Source organism: Ascaphus truei, chromosome 1 (genome assembly GCF_040206685.1).
Source record: "Ascaphus truei isolate aAscTru1 chromosome 1, aAscTru1.hap1, whole genome shotgun sequence".
Lineage (NCBI taxonomy): Eukaryota > Metazoa > Chordata > Amphibia > Anura > Ascaphidae > Ascaphus > Ascaphus truei.
Genome location: NC_134483.1, coordinates 401,001,895 through 401,017,974, shown reverse-complemented (window position 1 = coordinate 401,017,974; position 16,080 = coordinate 401,001,895). Strand labels below are relative to the sequence as shown.

Below are 16,080 nucleotides of genomic sequence, written 5' to 3'. Positions count from 1 at the left end.
AATATCTGAGGTTGTGCAATCTCTGCATGTTTGAAGCATTATCTTGTATTCTCTTTAGAAATGTGTTGTTCCCTAGCTACAGTGCTTGAACTTTGCACAACATGTTTATTTGGATAAATATATCTTTATTAAAAGAGACTGTGCTGTTCTGTAATATGATTGAAGCACCTATTTTTAGTATCAGTCACCACAAGTTTATTCTTAATTTAGAATGCATGATAAGGTAGAATTATTAGTGTCTCTTTAACCATTTAACTATGTAAGGCAAACTGTAATAATACAAATCGTGTGGTAACTTAGTAACTGGAGTTTCACCATACCAGAATATATGAAGGAGTCCATTAATGGTGTTATACAGATGACCTCAGATAAAGTCACTGGGTAAGGAATATTGGTTAATTATGTTATTTATTTTTCATTATCATAACTTTATGCCTTGTGGGAGTAATTAATACTACATGGCCCAGATGTTCGAAGCTCCGTTAGCCTATTTATGTAATGTTCACCAAAATTAACATTATTGTACGTTAATCCTAATGTCTATGCACTAAAGAGAATAACGTTACGACAACTTAGAGTTAACCACTGAAATAACATATCGATACATTTCTACAGGTGTTAGACTTACAAATCTAATGCTAATGAACCGTTACCCTCGTAGATGCACTAAACTCCATTAATGTTAGTGCAGGGAAAAATATTATGTTAAATAAGTCAAAACTTGCTGTTATTCCCAGCCAGACCATGACTATCCTAACATTTTTTCATAGAATTCCCTATTTAGACAAATATATGTCAAAGTAAAAATTGCTACACTAATATATTCTTTTGGTCTGGCACTTAGCACTTTCTATTAAAATAGTTGCATTCTTGAAATTCTGTAGTGCATTATTTGTAAAGCCCATTACATTTTTCCTAATATGCACTATTAACATAACCGCTAATATTGTTTTTAGTGACGGATATTATTTTTGCATACAATAAGCTTTAAGATACCCATTAAAATAAGGGAAAATAATGTCCGTTACCAACTTACAGTAGGTAACCTGACATTATTTACCCTGATTTAATAAGCTTCATGCATCTGACCCTAAGACAGCCATCAAGAGCACCTTGGATAGTGTGTTTCAACTTTCCCAGCAGCGATCCCTGGCCACACCATACAAATAGGCTGTTAGTTGGCTGCCCATAAAACAGTGTGTGGCTCAAGGCCCTGAGCAAAGGTTTGAGAACTATAGTACTGACCTAGGGTATAATAAATTTGCTCCGGTAAAACATTTGTTTGGTCTTTGTGAGGGATGTCGGATTAAACTTTTTTTTTAGCCAAGATAGCACTGCCCATTAACCTGCATGGAGCTTAAAGTGTCTTGTGACTTAGCATACTGGTGAATATAAGCAGATATAGTGGAGAAATTGAGTGATTTTATGCATAAATACATTGATAACGTACTCAATTTAAATGAGCAAATAAACAAAAAGCCTTTCTAAATTACTGTAAAAAATGGGTGGGAATATTTGTGCAGTTAATTGGGACAGGGAAAGGCATCACCTTTTGCAAGTATGTCTACACTGCATCTGTGGAAGTTGTGAGATGTAAACTTCCAAATAGCCCTGGTGCTAACAGTGTATGCAGTGCTGTATATAGAATTTTAGCAGGCACCATCTGTCCATGCTCCGAGGAGCATAGAATAAATATAATTTGGTTCTAGAGGCAAAAGACAATTTGATTTGGAATTTGAACTGCGTACACCCGCTTCAAAATTAATGCTTTTGTTTAAGAGGTACAATCCTGTATTTTATACACAAGGGCCCTTATTCTGTAAACTATGATCACCGGATCAGCACTGTTGCAGTTTACAGAATAAGGGCTAATGGGCTTAACATTTGAGATAAGTCTGAATTGTGATGATTTTTTTATATGCCCATCACAGCTACTCTTAAGGCCATTGTGGTATTATTGTTTGAGGAGGTTCATGACATTAGTTACCCTAGCAATTCATGCTAACTACAAACGAGAGACGACAGAGAAGCCCAATGTTACATCCAACATGACACAAATACACATTAAAATACTTATATAGTCTCTTGAAAAAGGGTCCTTTAGTTTAACCCTTTGGCCAAAGCGTTGTAAGCTTGCGAGCCACGACAAGGCAGACACCTGTTCGCAAGTCCTAACACTACCAGATAAAATACTAATATACCTCTATAAGGATTAAAATTCTCATTTACCTCTATTAGGAGGGAGAAAGACCACATTGGATCTATATCCAGTAGAATGAAAGGACCTGGAAACTAGGGAAGTGGGGAGGGGTGGGCTTAAAACCTGGGAAGAAGGAGCACTTACCTCCAACAGTTGAAACAGCTGAGAATAGGTTAACAAAACACAAAACCCCAGCAAGCTCTTTTTGGGAACCCCTGAGCCCCCACAAAATACATATATATATATATATATATATATATATATATATGTGTCAAAATTGAGTGCTATTGAGCGTGGCATATGTATACAACAGACGACACAGAGTGGGTCCTTTCATTCTACTGGATATAGATCCAATGTGGTCTTTCTCCCTCCTAATAGAGGTAAATGAGAATTTTAATCCTAATAGAGGTATTTTAGTATTTTATCTGGTAATATTAGGACTTGCGAACGGTTGTCTGCCTTGTCGTGGCTCGCAAGCTTACAACGCTTTGGCCAAAGGGTTAAACTAAATTACCCTTTTTCAAGAGAATATATAAGTATTTTACTGTGTATTTTTGTCATGTTGGATGTAGCATTGGGCTTCTCTGTCGTCTGTTGTATACATATGCCACGCTCAATAGCACTCCATTTTGACACTTATATACATATATATATTTTGTGGGGACTCAGGGGTTCCCAAAAAGAGTTTGCAGGGATTTTGTGTTTTGTTAACTACAAACGAGCCAACGAGTATTCTAAAACTTGCCTTAAACTAGCCAGGTACATGCTGTGTACATGCTGGGTACATTTCAGTGTTGTGTTGGCTCAATAAATGAGTTAAATTTACTTAAATCCGCAGTGCCCTTTGTTCCTTTTTTCATCTGTCTAGGACTGAGTGCAGGCTTTCGTGCAAACACTGGAGCACCGGTAATTGTATGTTTTTTCTATTTTGTGGTGTGCAGCATCACTCTATATTTTCTGGACGGGTACATTTCAGTAACATTTGTGCAGAGGCTAATGGCCCATCGGATTAACACAGCAGGGGTTCCTGGCAGTCCCATTCAGTTTAAATGGGACTGCCAGGGACCCCCGCTGTTAATCCGATGGGCCATTAGTCTGTCTACAGAAATGTGTGAAATGTTTCAGCATGTACCCAGCATGTACCTAGCATGTACCTGGGTCTTTTTGGAGATTGCCCCAGGTTTGTTTTAGAATAATCGTCGGCACTACAGCAATTGTTACTTATATTTCAACAGTGTTATTTTTTGGGGTGGAAACACCCACATTTAAATTTCTATTAAAGTCTTCAAGTCAATTTAAAGGATTTTAAAATGTTCTTCTTTCCTAAATTTTGCATTAATTATTGCCATAGAGCAAACATGCATTTTACTTTAATAAATACCAATGTTTCTGGCTTTGTTTTTTCTAGGCTGCAGACTAGATTGTTTTGTTGGTATTGAAACCTTGTAATTGGTCAACATGACAATTTGTTATAGATTTCCACACAGGACATCTAAAGAAGAGATCTCAAAGCCACTGTAAAACTACTGAACATCTATGAATAATTCTCATACACATTTATTAGATGTCTTCTATCTTCTTTCTTCAGCCACTAGATGTGGCCTCTGGTACAACTTCCGGTCTTCTGTGAGAGCCCTGGCCTTTCATAGGGGCAAGGGCTATGGCAGAAGACCTAGTATGGCATTACAGGTAAGCAATGAGATTGCTTGCTGTAACATTTGATTCTCGCTATTAATTATGACATCAGATTCTGCCAACCAGGGAATTTTGGTTGGAAAAATCTGTGATGTCATAAGTATTAGCTATGATCTAAACAAAATTAGCTTTAAGTCCTGCATTAACTTTAACGGCCTAGTGTGGATATGTGTTGAGGTGTTCCACACCGCTTTGCATAACATTAAGAAGAACTGCGCTTAAAGTTAATGACAGGCCATTTTAGCAGTAAGACAGGCCCTAACGCTAATTTTGGGAGCTTTGAAGATCCAGGTTAGCACTTAATGATGTGTTTACTTCAGTTAGTGCATCGTTAAGTAAATAACTCACTTCTGTGAATCTGAGCCTTTCTGTTCTACCAAGCATCAATTTACTGTATGCTAAGTCTTGCTGTTGTTATTTTTTTAAGAATGGTAAAGATTTAATACATTTTATAGCACAGGTTACAGTATCTACATTTTTTTTTCTGATTTTTGTTAACTATGATGTGCATTTTCCTTAACTCAAACATAACTTAAACTAAACCTTGCTTTTGAAATATTTTCCAGATCTGAATGCAGGGGATATTCTCCAAATGTTTGGGAACATGTTTTTTGTTTTTTGCCAAGAATCTGGTTATGACACAATCCTTCGTGTCCTTGGTTCCAATGTCAGGGAATTTCTGCAGGTCAGAAAATAACTTATGTTCAACCAATTTCTCATCAATGTTTAATCACAAACAAACCTAAAGCTGTAAAACTTAATAGAAGGACATACATGTATTGCATTCCAGCAGATACAGCACTTACACACTTAGGAAATTGGCGACAGCTACATCAACATCTGTTAACTATATCTATGGTGACCACAAAAAGGAAGTAAATAGCTCGGCCAGAATTGTTTTAATTATTTACAGTGGAAGAAATCAATAACGGCTTCATAAAAAGATGTAAATTAATAGATATACTCTTAAGAAGTATCTTCAGTGCTTTTAAGCTCTGTATTACGAAGATAAATCAATTATGCCGAAAATTGATCACTTAAATTAATTGTGGGATATCTGTGAGTCGTTTAATTCTGACAGTGGTTAACAGCTTTTGTGACTTGAAAAATATGAACAAGACAGTGTACTTTCCCTCCTGCCTTGTACATAGAACACTATGGGGCCCATTCATTACATTTCGATAATAAAATAACATCAATTGGGTTGGCATGTTCCTACCTCACTGTATGAAATTTGTGTAAAAACGGTATTCACTAAAGCACATATTTGTTTTACCGTTTGTTTAAAAAATGTCATACTGCACTAGTTTGTAGTTGCTTTACAAGCTAAAAGAACTTAATGTTTGATTTCGCTCCTGCAGTCTGTAAGAGCTGCGCAGAGAGAAGCTACATCTCCCTGTACTGCTCTTACAGGCGATCGCGCTGTATAATTAATTTTTTTTTTGTACATAGTATTGAAGTACAGGGTCTCTGGAGCTGAACTGCATTAATCTCAGGTCCGGTGACCCCTGCTTCCCGAAGTACAGACCTCCGTATGCGGTGCCAGAATCTCCTGCAAGTTTAAATATCCCACAACATGGCTCACGTGACTGGACATTTAAACTTGCAAGAGATACTGGCACCCCATACTGGTGCCTGTACCTCAGGAAGCTGGGGGTTCCCAGACCTGAAAGTAAATATATATATATATATATATATATATATATATATATATATATATGAAACCAGGTGTCCCACCAAGGAGACAAAAAACAGCACTCAAGGTATATTGCAAAAGTGTATTTGAAAAAAAGCAGGCACATATAAATCCAACGTTTCGGTCCTGTATAGGCCCTTCCTATACAGGACCGAAACGTTGGATTTATATGTGCCTGCTTTTTTTCAAATACACTTTTGCAATATACCTTGAGTGCTGTTTTTTGTCTCCTTGGCGGGACACCTGGTTTCCTGTTATTTTTGTTGAACAAGCACCTATTTCTTTCTTTGGATCCTTTGAAGTGCCTGCTGTTACTGTATCTTTATATATATATATATATATATATATATATATATATATATATATAAAAAAATAAAAAATAAATATATATATATATATATATATATATATATATATATATATATAAAGGAGAAGGCAGTTGGCACACTACTAACCAGGCAAAAACAGATGCTTATCCCATATGAATAGAACAAAAAATATATTACCAGATTGGGGTACAACAAAAATAGACAGCACACTGCATGTAGTCTTCAGACAAAGAACTGTATTGAATCACAGGGCACTGCAACCAAAGTTTCGGTCACCCAGAGGGACCTTCATCAGGGTTGAGCTGCCCTAGGCCCGGACCTAATTGGAAATCCGCCACTGGGTAAAGTAGCGGGTGGGAACCTCTCTGCACCCACCCACAATGAGATTCAATAACTTTTTTTCTCAAATACTATTGGGCTTTTTTCTCCAAAGTTGTGTAAAATTCACCATACTCTTTAAATAAATCAGTGTAGTAATATAAGATAATACTGATTGCAATTTTTCTCTCCCTCCCTGATCCTCTTTCTGATCATTCCTCCTCATCATCATCATCCCTCCTCATCATCAGCTCTCGCCCTCATCATCATCACCATCATCAACTCCCCCTTATCGTCATCAGCTCTCTCCCCATTATCATCAGCTCTCCCCCTCATCATTATCAGCTCTCTCCCTCCTCCTCCTCCATGCCTACCTGTGGGTGGTAAAAAAGACAGGCGGGTGGAGATGGTATGCGGCAGTAGCAGCCCCCCAGCGTTAAACATAGAATACGCCGGCAAAGGAATTAGCAGTTGCTACTGAGGCAGAACAGGAAGGCATGAGGTGAGGAGCGTGCTCTAGCAGCATAGACACCGGAAGTAAGAAAGACTTCCATATTGGATTGCTGGGGCGCGCTCCTCCCCAGCCGTCCTGCTCTGTCTCCGTAGCAACTGCTAATTCCTCTGCTGACTTATCCTCTGTTTAACACTGGGGACCCGCCACCAGGGCCACCAACAGAATTTAGGAGGCCCAGGACAAACTTGAAAAATGGGGCCCCTGCAAATCTTACGACATAATCACATTTGGTCTGTTTTGCTCGATCATGTCTCTTTGTCCCCCCCTAGTGTCTCTCTCTCTCACACCCTTTATCATTCCATCTTTTCCCCTTCTGTCTCATTTCTCCCCTCCTCTCATGTATTTCTTTTATTTCCCCCTGCATGTCTCACTGCTCTCCCCCATTCCACAGCATTTCTTTCGTCTCTCTCCAGCAGGTCTCTCTCCTCTCCCCCCCAGCATCTCTATCCTCCCCCCCCCCCCCCAGAATGTCTCTGTCCTCTCCCTACCAGCATGTCTCTCTCCTCTTCCCTCCAGCATCTCTCTCCTCTCCCCATCTCTCTTCTCTCCCCTCCAGAATGTCTTTCTACTGTCTCCTTGAGCATCTTTCTCCTCTCCCGCTGGCATGTCTCTCTCCTCCCTTCCAGAATGTCTCTCACTCCAACCCACACAGAATCTCTCCCCCCCCACATCATGACTCTCTCCACTTCCCTTGCATCATGTCTCACTCTCCTCTTCCCCATCATGTCTCTCTCTCCTCTCCCCCAGCATGTCTCTCTCACCCTCTTTCCCTTCATGCCTCTCTCTCTCTCCCTCAGCATGTCTCTCTACATCCCAAGCAGCATGTCTCTCTCCACCCCCAATATGTCACTCTCCACCCCCAGCATGACTTTCTCCCCCCACCATGTTTTTCTCTTCTTACACTGCTCATCTAATTGTCTCTGTTCTCCCCTCATGTATTTATCTTATTTCCCCCTTATGTCTTTTTTCCTCCATCTTCTCTTTTCTCAAACATGCCATTCTCTTTATTTAATCCCCCATATATCTTCCCATTCATGTCATCCTCTGTAACAACCAGAGGTTTCTTTTTCCAGTATTTATTTTACTTTTCCTTCCCCTTTCCTCCTCATGTCTCTCCCTCTCTCTCTTCTCCCCCTCATGTCTCTGTCTCTTTTCCACCCTCATGTCTCTCTATCTTTTCTCGCACTCATGTCTGTCTCTCTGTTCTCCCCCTCATGTTTGTCTCTAATTTCTCCCCCTATGTCTGTCTCTCTTTCCCCTCATGTCTCTCTCTCTCTTTTCTCCCCATATGTCTCGCTTTCTCTATTCTCCTGCTCATGTGTCTTCTCTCTCTCTCTCTTTTCTCCCCCCATGTCACTCTCTTTTTCTCCCCCTCATGTCTCTCTCTCTTTTCTCCCACTCAAGTCTGTCTCTCTTTCGCTCCTTAATGTCTCTATTTTTCTCCCCCACATGTCTCTCTCTCTTTCCTCCCCCTCATGTTTCTCTCTCTGTCCATCATGTCTCTCTCTTTTCTCCCCTAATATCTCTCTCTCTTCCCCCCCTCATGCCTCTCTCTCTTTTCTCCCACTCATATCTCTCTCTCTATCCACCAGTCATGTCTCTCTCTTCTCCCCCTCATGTCTGTCACTATTTTATCCCCTGCACGTTTCTCTCTCTTTTCTCCCCTCATGTCTATTTCTTTCCACCCCTCATGCCTCTCTCTCTTTTCTCTCCCTCATGTGTCTTTCTATCTCTCTATTTTCTCCCCCTCATTATTCTCTCTCTTTCTCTCCCCTTCATGTCTCTCTCTCTTTTCTCCCACTCATGTCTGCCTGTCTTTCCCTCCCTCATGTCTATCTTTTCTCCCCTCATGTCTCTCTTTTCTCCCCCTCATGTCTCTCTTGCTTTTCTCCCACTCATGTCTGTCTCTCTTTCCCCCCTCATGTCTCTCTCTCTTTTCTCCCCTCATGTCTCTCCCTTTCGCCCCCTCATGTCTCTCTCTCTTTTTTCCCCCTCATCTCTCTCTTTTCTTCCCCCTCATCTCTCTCTTTTCTTCCCCTCATGTCTCTCTCTCTCTTTTCTCCCCTCATGTCTCTGTCTCTTTTCGCCCGCTCATGTCTTTATACCTCTCTTTTCTCCCCCTCGTCCCTGTCTCTCTCTGTCTCTCTCGGTCTCTCTCTGTCTCTCTTTTCTACACCTCATGTATCTGTCTCTTTTCTCTCCCTCATGTCTTTGTCTTTTCTCTCCCTCATGTCTCTATCCCTCTATTTTCTCTCCCTCATGTCTCTCTCTCTCTTTGCCTCCCTCTTATGTCTCTCTCTCTCTTTTCTCCCCCTCATGTCTTTCTTTTCCCTCTTATGCATTTCTCTCTCGTACTTCATTTTCTCTTTGTCGCTCCTATTCTGTCTTCTTCCCTTTCATGTCTGTTTTAACCCAGTGAATTAACCCTCCCCCTCCCTCTCACCATTCTCTCAGGCTGCAGCTCCATTCCGACGCTACACTAATTGAGGCCCTGCCTCTGACCTAGGCCCTGCCCACCTACGGAGGCTCTGCAAAGGAAGGCATTTCCCCTCTTTCCTTCCTGATGTATTTCAGAGCCCCACCCACCTGCCGTATCTCATGGCCTGCAGGAAATGAATGTGCGGGCTGCAGGGGCCGAGCCCCCTAACACACCGGGCCCAGGACAGCAGCCCGGGCTGTCCCCCCTTGTCAGGCCTCAGCATACCATCTCCCCCTGCCCCGGCCTTTTCTATCTGAAGAGAGAGGGATGGGCCGCTGACAGGGGGGAGAGCGGCCCCCCCAAGAGCACAGGCCCCCGGGCTTTGCCTGGGCTGCCTGGGCTATAGCTACAATCCTGCTGCTTGCAGAATTCCAGAGAAACACAGATTTTTATTTTCAAAGATAGTTGGAAGTAATTGTATTGACCTTTGTGGAACTGTAAATGTAATTTACTATATATTTTATCATTTGGCAAATGTACAGCACATTTTAAAGGCTTCTCCGTGGTGCAAAACCTCCATCTGACCCTCCTATACGGAAATGTTTTTAATTTTGGAAAATATGTGAGAAAGTGGAAATTGCAGGACTCTATGGCTCAACTATTCTATGTGTCGATCTTTTAACATCAGGAACATAAAATATATCTATATACTTTTGATATCAAAAACATCTACTTTCATACCTAGGGGGGAAAAAAAACATATTTTAAAATGTGACTTTTAAAAGCTATTGTTTTTAATAAGGATTTTTTTCTGACTTATTTGAATAGAAAGTATTTGTTAATTATATATATTATGGCATATTTATGTTTTGTTTTTGTTATAGAACTTGGATGCTCTGCATGATCACCTTGGTACTATTTATCCTGGTATGCGTGCTCCATCGTTTAGATGTACTGATGCAGAAAAGGGAAAAGGACTTATTTTGCACTACTATTCAGAGAGAGAAGGACTCCAAGATATTGTTATTGGAATAATTAAGACAGTGGCTCAACAGATCCATGGAACTGAAATAGCTATGAAGGTAACTACTGTACTTGAAATAGAAGTTAAAGTAATTGGATACACTAACGTTTTGCCTTGATAGCTAGATAGATGTTATATAAAGGCGACGTTTCTTGAGAACTTGTGTCATAAAATTGCACAAGTTATGTCAAGATTGTGTCAAATGTGCAAATTTTATTTTCCTTCTGTTAGAAGCAGGAACAGTAAATGTATTACGTATTGGATGTATGATTTTACTTATGTTTATTTATAAGATGTTTACCAGGAAATAATACTCTGAGAGTTACGTGTCATTTTCAAGTATGGCCAGGGCACAGAGTTATGTTGACAATACATGGTTACCCTAAATAAACAGACATTTTATCTACAGTACAGTTAGAGGCAATAAGTGTTATGAGCGTATTTAACAGATACAGGCAAGGCTAAAATGTGAGAGTTGAAGTCTTTAAATCTTTATAGAACATTCGGGTAAATCTTCAAGTCGTACACAAAAGAAACAGAATACCTATTAGGAGCACCCAACCCCTACTGATACATACATTAAAAGGAATTACCTTATTAATTACAATTCAGATAGAAAACTGTACACATATAAGTTAAAACCTAAGGACGCGGAGATAAATGAGATACCCCTGGCTAGTGTAGTGCAACTCACCATAGGTGATATGCTAAGTGGCCTCACATATGTAATTAGAGGATCACTCCTACCATGACATCAAATCCCCCCTCTTTTCCTGCTTACTAGGGCAAGAATTAAGGGCAATAATGATGGAACTAGGTGTGGGGCTGTGATTATGACAGATTATCACAGATCCTTACAAATGCAAAGTAAGGGGTGTATGGAAACTAAAAACAATGCACCAATAAACACCAAATACTGTACAAATGTGCAAAAAAATTTAATTGTTAACATTGATAAATACAGATTCATTTTGTTTAAACTGTTTGTTTAGTGACATTTTTAATAGGTTTGCAGAAAAATAATAATATGGATGGGTAAGGGAGAGGTATACAGAAGGCAAATGGGGAAGTGAAGGTGGGAACATTGTACAGTTCAAATACACATACAATTCCAGTTCCTTCTAAGCTCGGCTTGACAAATTACCCATAAAGCTACTCGCCCAACCAAAAAAGCTACTCGCCACCTAGCCCCTCCCACAGAAACAAAAAGGAAATCACCAATTATACTGAATAAAACTGCACCACAATCCTACCATATAGCTTCTCTGCTTTTCTGGTATTGATCCCTGAACACAAACAGCACTTCTGTATCATTACCACACCTTCACATAGCTATCACATAGCTGCACCGTTTATATTACTCCCAAGCCCAAAATAGTTCAAAGCACATCCAGCCTGCAATTATGACTTTTAAAGTAAACCTCAGTAATATAGCCCTGCAATAATAGCCTACAAGCAACATCAGATAATACCTGTTGCTCAGCCAACAGATTTCCATCTCCCACCTGCCATGAGTGTCGGGATTCCTCCTCCTGGGGCTCTGTCCACCTCACACGTGGTGCAACACGAGAAGCAGGACAAGGCACACACCAGGACAAGTGCAGACCACATACAGATTCTTCTTCTTCCTCTTTCTCTTCTTCTTCCTCTTCCTCTTCTTCTTCCTCCTCTTCTTCCCCTTCCCCCCAGCATCCCTTTTCATATACTTTATATAATACACAATGCGGGAATTTAACTCCTGATGCTTCATAGTGCAAATCTCTAACTGCTACACTCTTTAAAGAACGTTAACATATACTGCAGTCAATCACCCAATTGGAATACACCATCCAAACAACCATAGGGTTGTTTAAAGAGGATAACCTTCCATACACAATGTGGTGTAGTGCTTAGAGCAGTGGACTGCTATATGAAACGGCAGCCAAAATGCACTACGGGATGAAAGTGCAAAAATGAAAAATCTACGGAAAGGAACCTCCTTAAAATAAAAAATAAAAATAATGTCAGGAGAAACATATGAATATTAACATCAATTTTGAAAATGAACACAATTTGAATAACTTCTTTAACAATTAAAAACAAAATAAATCAAATCAATTTAAATAATTAAATTAACTGTAAGCTATTCCCCATATTTGTTTTGTGAGCAGACGTTTTCTGCAATTGACTTCATTCAAAATAAGTACAGATCAGTATTGATAGATGCTCATGTGAGCTCTGCTCTTGTTAGCAGCCTCAGAAATCAATTCTAATATTAAGAAACTGGTAACTGCAATGCAAGTTCAGAAATTACATTGAGATATTTTAAAATCAGATTTTCCTTTTTTTATTATTATTAGGATTTCAATTTTTTTCTTCAATTTGGAATAAAAAAATTGTAATATTTAAATGCTTTTATTATCCTTGTTTACTTTTGTCATTATTTAGTTTAGGTTTAGCTATGAATTTAATCCGGATGTAGGGGGCAGTAGGACAGTGGCCCACCAAAGAATGTGTCCATTTATTGGCACGCCTTGAAAAAAAAGGTTGACCACCCCTGCACTACACAATTTGTCAAAAATTCAATCTAGCAAGCCTGTAAGTCTCTCCATAAGATTAACTTCCCTCAGTTTATACAGCATCACAGCAATAGGAGGAGGTTCTTCCTGATTCCAGTAGTTTACAATAGTGGATCATGTAGCCGATAATACATGTGAAGTCAATATCTGGGACTCTTTGGGCATTCCCTGGGCTCGTTTATTCAATAGTGCAGTGATCGGGTACTTTGGTATTTCACATCGAAATAACTCTTTAATAATATCAACAATCTGAGACTACGTTTTAGGAATTTTTGGGCAAAGCCACCAAATTAACCACATTTCAAGTTTCCCACATCCTCTTCAGCATCTATTGATGCCATCTGGAAACATTTTATGGAGTCTAGCTGAGACCATACAAACGAAAAATATCTTTATGCCCATGTTCCTTTATATTTGTGCATATCGAGCTTTTAGAAGCATGAGTAGAGTTGACCTCATATTCCTTTGGTGACAAACTCATGTCCAACTCTCTTCCAATTTAACATATATGAGAGTCTAGTATCCAGTTACATATCTTGGAGCAGGTTAGACACAATGGAGGTACAACTTTTCATATAGGGAAAATCCAGTGTCTTAAATAAAGGGGGATAGTTTTCTATTAAAAAATCAGCTGGATCTTTTATACAATGAATATCCAAGTATGTTATGGAGCGATTTTTCCAATGGTAGGAAAACAAAAATGTAAGAGCTTCCTCCAGTTCCTGGTTCACTCCTATAGCGAGAACCTCTGATTTATTGGCTTTATTTTGAAATATGATACTATACTACCGTTGTGTAATGCTGCTTGTTAATTTGGTAGGGGAACCAATGGGTTCGTTAGTATTAATAGACTATCTTTGGCAAGTAGACTCAGCTTATATTCGGCCTGTCCTACCATGAGTCCCAAAATGTCTAAATTGTTCATTATGCTTCTAGCTATGGGTTCAGTAGACAATGAAAAAATCAAAGGAGAAAGGGGGCACACCTGGTGTGGGCCAGTCAATAAGGGGAAAGGCTCAAACAGGAAACCAGCTACATTGACCCTTGCAGTATGGGGCACCTTTGATTAACTTTTGGAATAGGAATAACATTCAAGAAAACATCAATAAAACCCTGTCATGCGGGATTATCATTTCCATCTGTGTTTATTATATAATTTGAGCAAAAAATCTTTTTGATTCTACATGGGTTGTAATCCAAATCATTAATGAAGTTGTTCTATTATAATTTAGATTTTTCCTGAGCTTATTTGCCAGAAGTTTATCTGCTTTATTAACTTTGGTATAGAACTTTCGTTTTGTCCATTTTAGTGATCTTTCCAGGAGAAGAGAGTTGAGCTGAGCTCTGCAAGAGGTTATTTAATTTATTCATTTCTTGGTAGTGAAACTCTTGTTTAATGTTTCAAGCTTGACAAACTCTTTTGGAGTTTGTATATGTCTTCCTCTCCTCTTAAGAAAAGACAAAAGGCTAATGAGGTTACACCTCATAACAGATTTATGTGCTAGTCAAAAGGTAAAGTTACTGACCTCACTAGACGTATTAATAGAAATATATTTGTGTTTTCAAGTGTTTAACATTGTTAGGGAAAATCTAGGATCGAGTTGTTTTGTCTCCACCGTGGTTTATTGAAATGTAGATATTGGTCATTAATGTGATTTCTATAGGGATATGATCTGACCACGTAATTAGGCTGTTATTGGCACGAATAAGGGAGGGCATTAATTTAATATCTGTATATCCCTGGGACCATTAACCCCTTCCTCTTTAACCCCTGGGGCCACTTAACCCCTTCCTTTCTCATCCCTGTGACACTTAATGCCTTCCTCATCCTCCCCCTTGGAACATTAACTCCTTTCTCCCCCCACCCCCCTGGGGCACAACTCTTTTTCCCATACTCACCCTGGGGCACTTAACCCCTACCTTTCTCCCCTATGGGGCAGAAGCCCTTCCCCACCTTCCCCCTGGAACACATAACCTTTTCCTCTCCACTCTCCCCTCCCCCCAAGGGGACTTGACCATGCCCCACCCTCCCCATGGGACCCTTAATCTTTTTCCTCTCTTCCTTAACCCTTTCCTCTCCTTCCTGGGGCACCTAACCCCTTCCTCTCCCCACCCCCTTTGGAATTTAACCCCTTCCTCTCTCCTCCCTGGGGCCATTAACCCTCCTCGCCATGCCTGCATTTCACCATTTCTCACCTACACTGCTTCCTTCACCCTAATATCCCCTTAATACCATCACTCTCACCCTTTATGAACATTTAAAAATATGTATTAAAACACATTTTTTGACAATTGTTAATGGTCGAAAAATCTTTTTAATATATTTTTAACATTTTATACATTAAATGTCTTTTAAATGGAGGGAGTATTGTTGGATGATGAGCGGGATTTTAGGGTGATGGGAGCAGTGCAGGTTATAAAAAGTGACGTACAGACATGGAAATTGCTTGAGACTGAATTTATTTTGAGAACACATTTGATTTAGATTTACTAAAACATGTTTTATTTTAACAAATTTATCACCATATATGTCAATATCACAGTAAATTTATTTTTATTGTTATCGTGGTGAAAATGTTGATATCGCCCAAACCTATTCTAAAGTAGGAGGAATGGGGTGGGGGGATTGTTATAAAAATACACAATGCTACATCCAATGTGACAAAATACATAATTAAATACGTCAATGTTAGTATTCTCATGAGTAAGTGTCATTTAGTTAAACCCTGTGGCCAAAGCCTTATAAGCCTGCAGCCATGTCACAGCATGACAAGTATGCAGGTCCTAACACTACCTGTGAAAATTCTCATTTAGCTCTGCAGTTGAGTGAGAATGGCCTCAGTGGACCTGTCCTGCACATGTACATGGAAAAACCTGCTACTTAGAAAGGAATGTGGGGGAGGGGGCAGAATAAAAAGTACAGCTAAACCCCGTTATAACGCGGGTCTCGGGGTCCACCCCGAGACCACCGCGTTACTAACGGGGTCGTGAAAAAAAAAAAATGGCCGCCGCTTTAATGCAGATTCATCCCGCGGGACAGGAGATGGGAGCGGGCATGTACCTCCGCTCCCCGCTTCCCCCTGTCACCGCAGGACAGCCCGCGGGGAAGGAGATGGGAGCGGTGATGTCCCTCCGGTCCCCGCTTACCTCTGCTCCCTCCACGTGCCCGGTGCTCCCGCTGCCTGCATGGAGGTGGTAGCGGGGGGTTTCTTCTCCCCACCGCTGTCCCTGGCGCACCCGCTGCCTGCGCGGGAGGAGGGGGGGGAGCGGGTGGTGGTGCTGGTCGCGGCCTTTCCTCTGCTCCGACCCCACCCCCCGTCTGTG

The 16,080-nt window shown here is 40.2% G+C and overlaps 1 protein-coding gene across 3 annotated transcripts in view; it reads left to right on the top strand.

Annotated features, from left to right (window-relative positions):
- Window positions 1–16,080, top strand: part of GUCY1B1 (guanylate cyclase 1 soluble subunit beta 1) — a 128,334-nt gene that overhangs the window by 62,314 nt on the left and 49,940 nt on the right. For all 3 annotated transcript variants that reach the window (XM_075612728.1, XM_075612738.1, XM_075612718.1), the window contains 2 exons: window positions 4,465–4,583; window positions 10,059–10,256. In XM_075612728.1, the coding sequence (XP_075468843.1) occupies window positions 4,465–4,583; window positions 10,059–10,256 (317 nt within the window). The remainder of the gene's footprint in view (window positions 1–4,464; window positions 4,584–10,058; window positions 10,257–16,080) is intronic.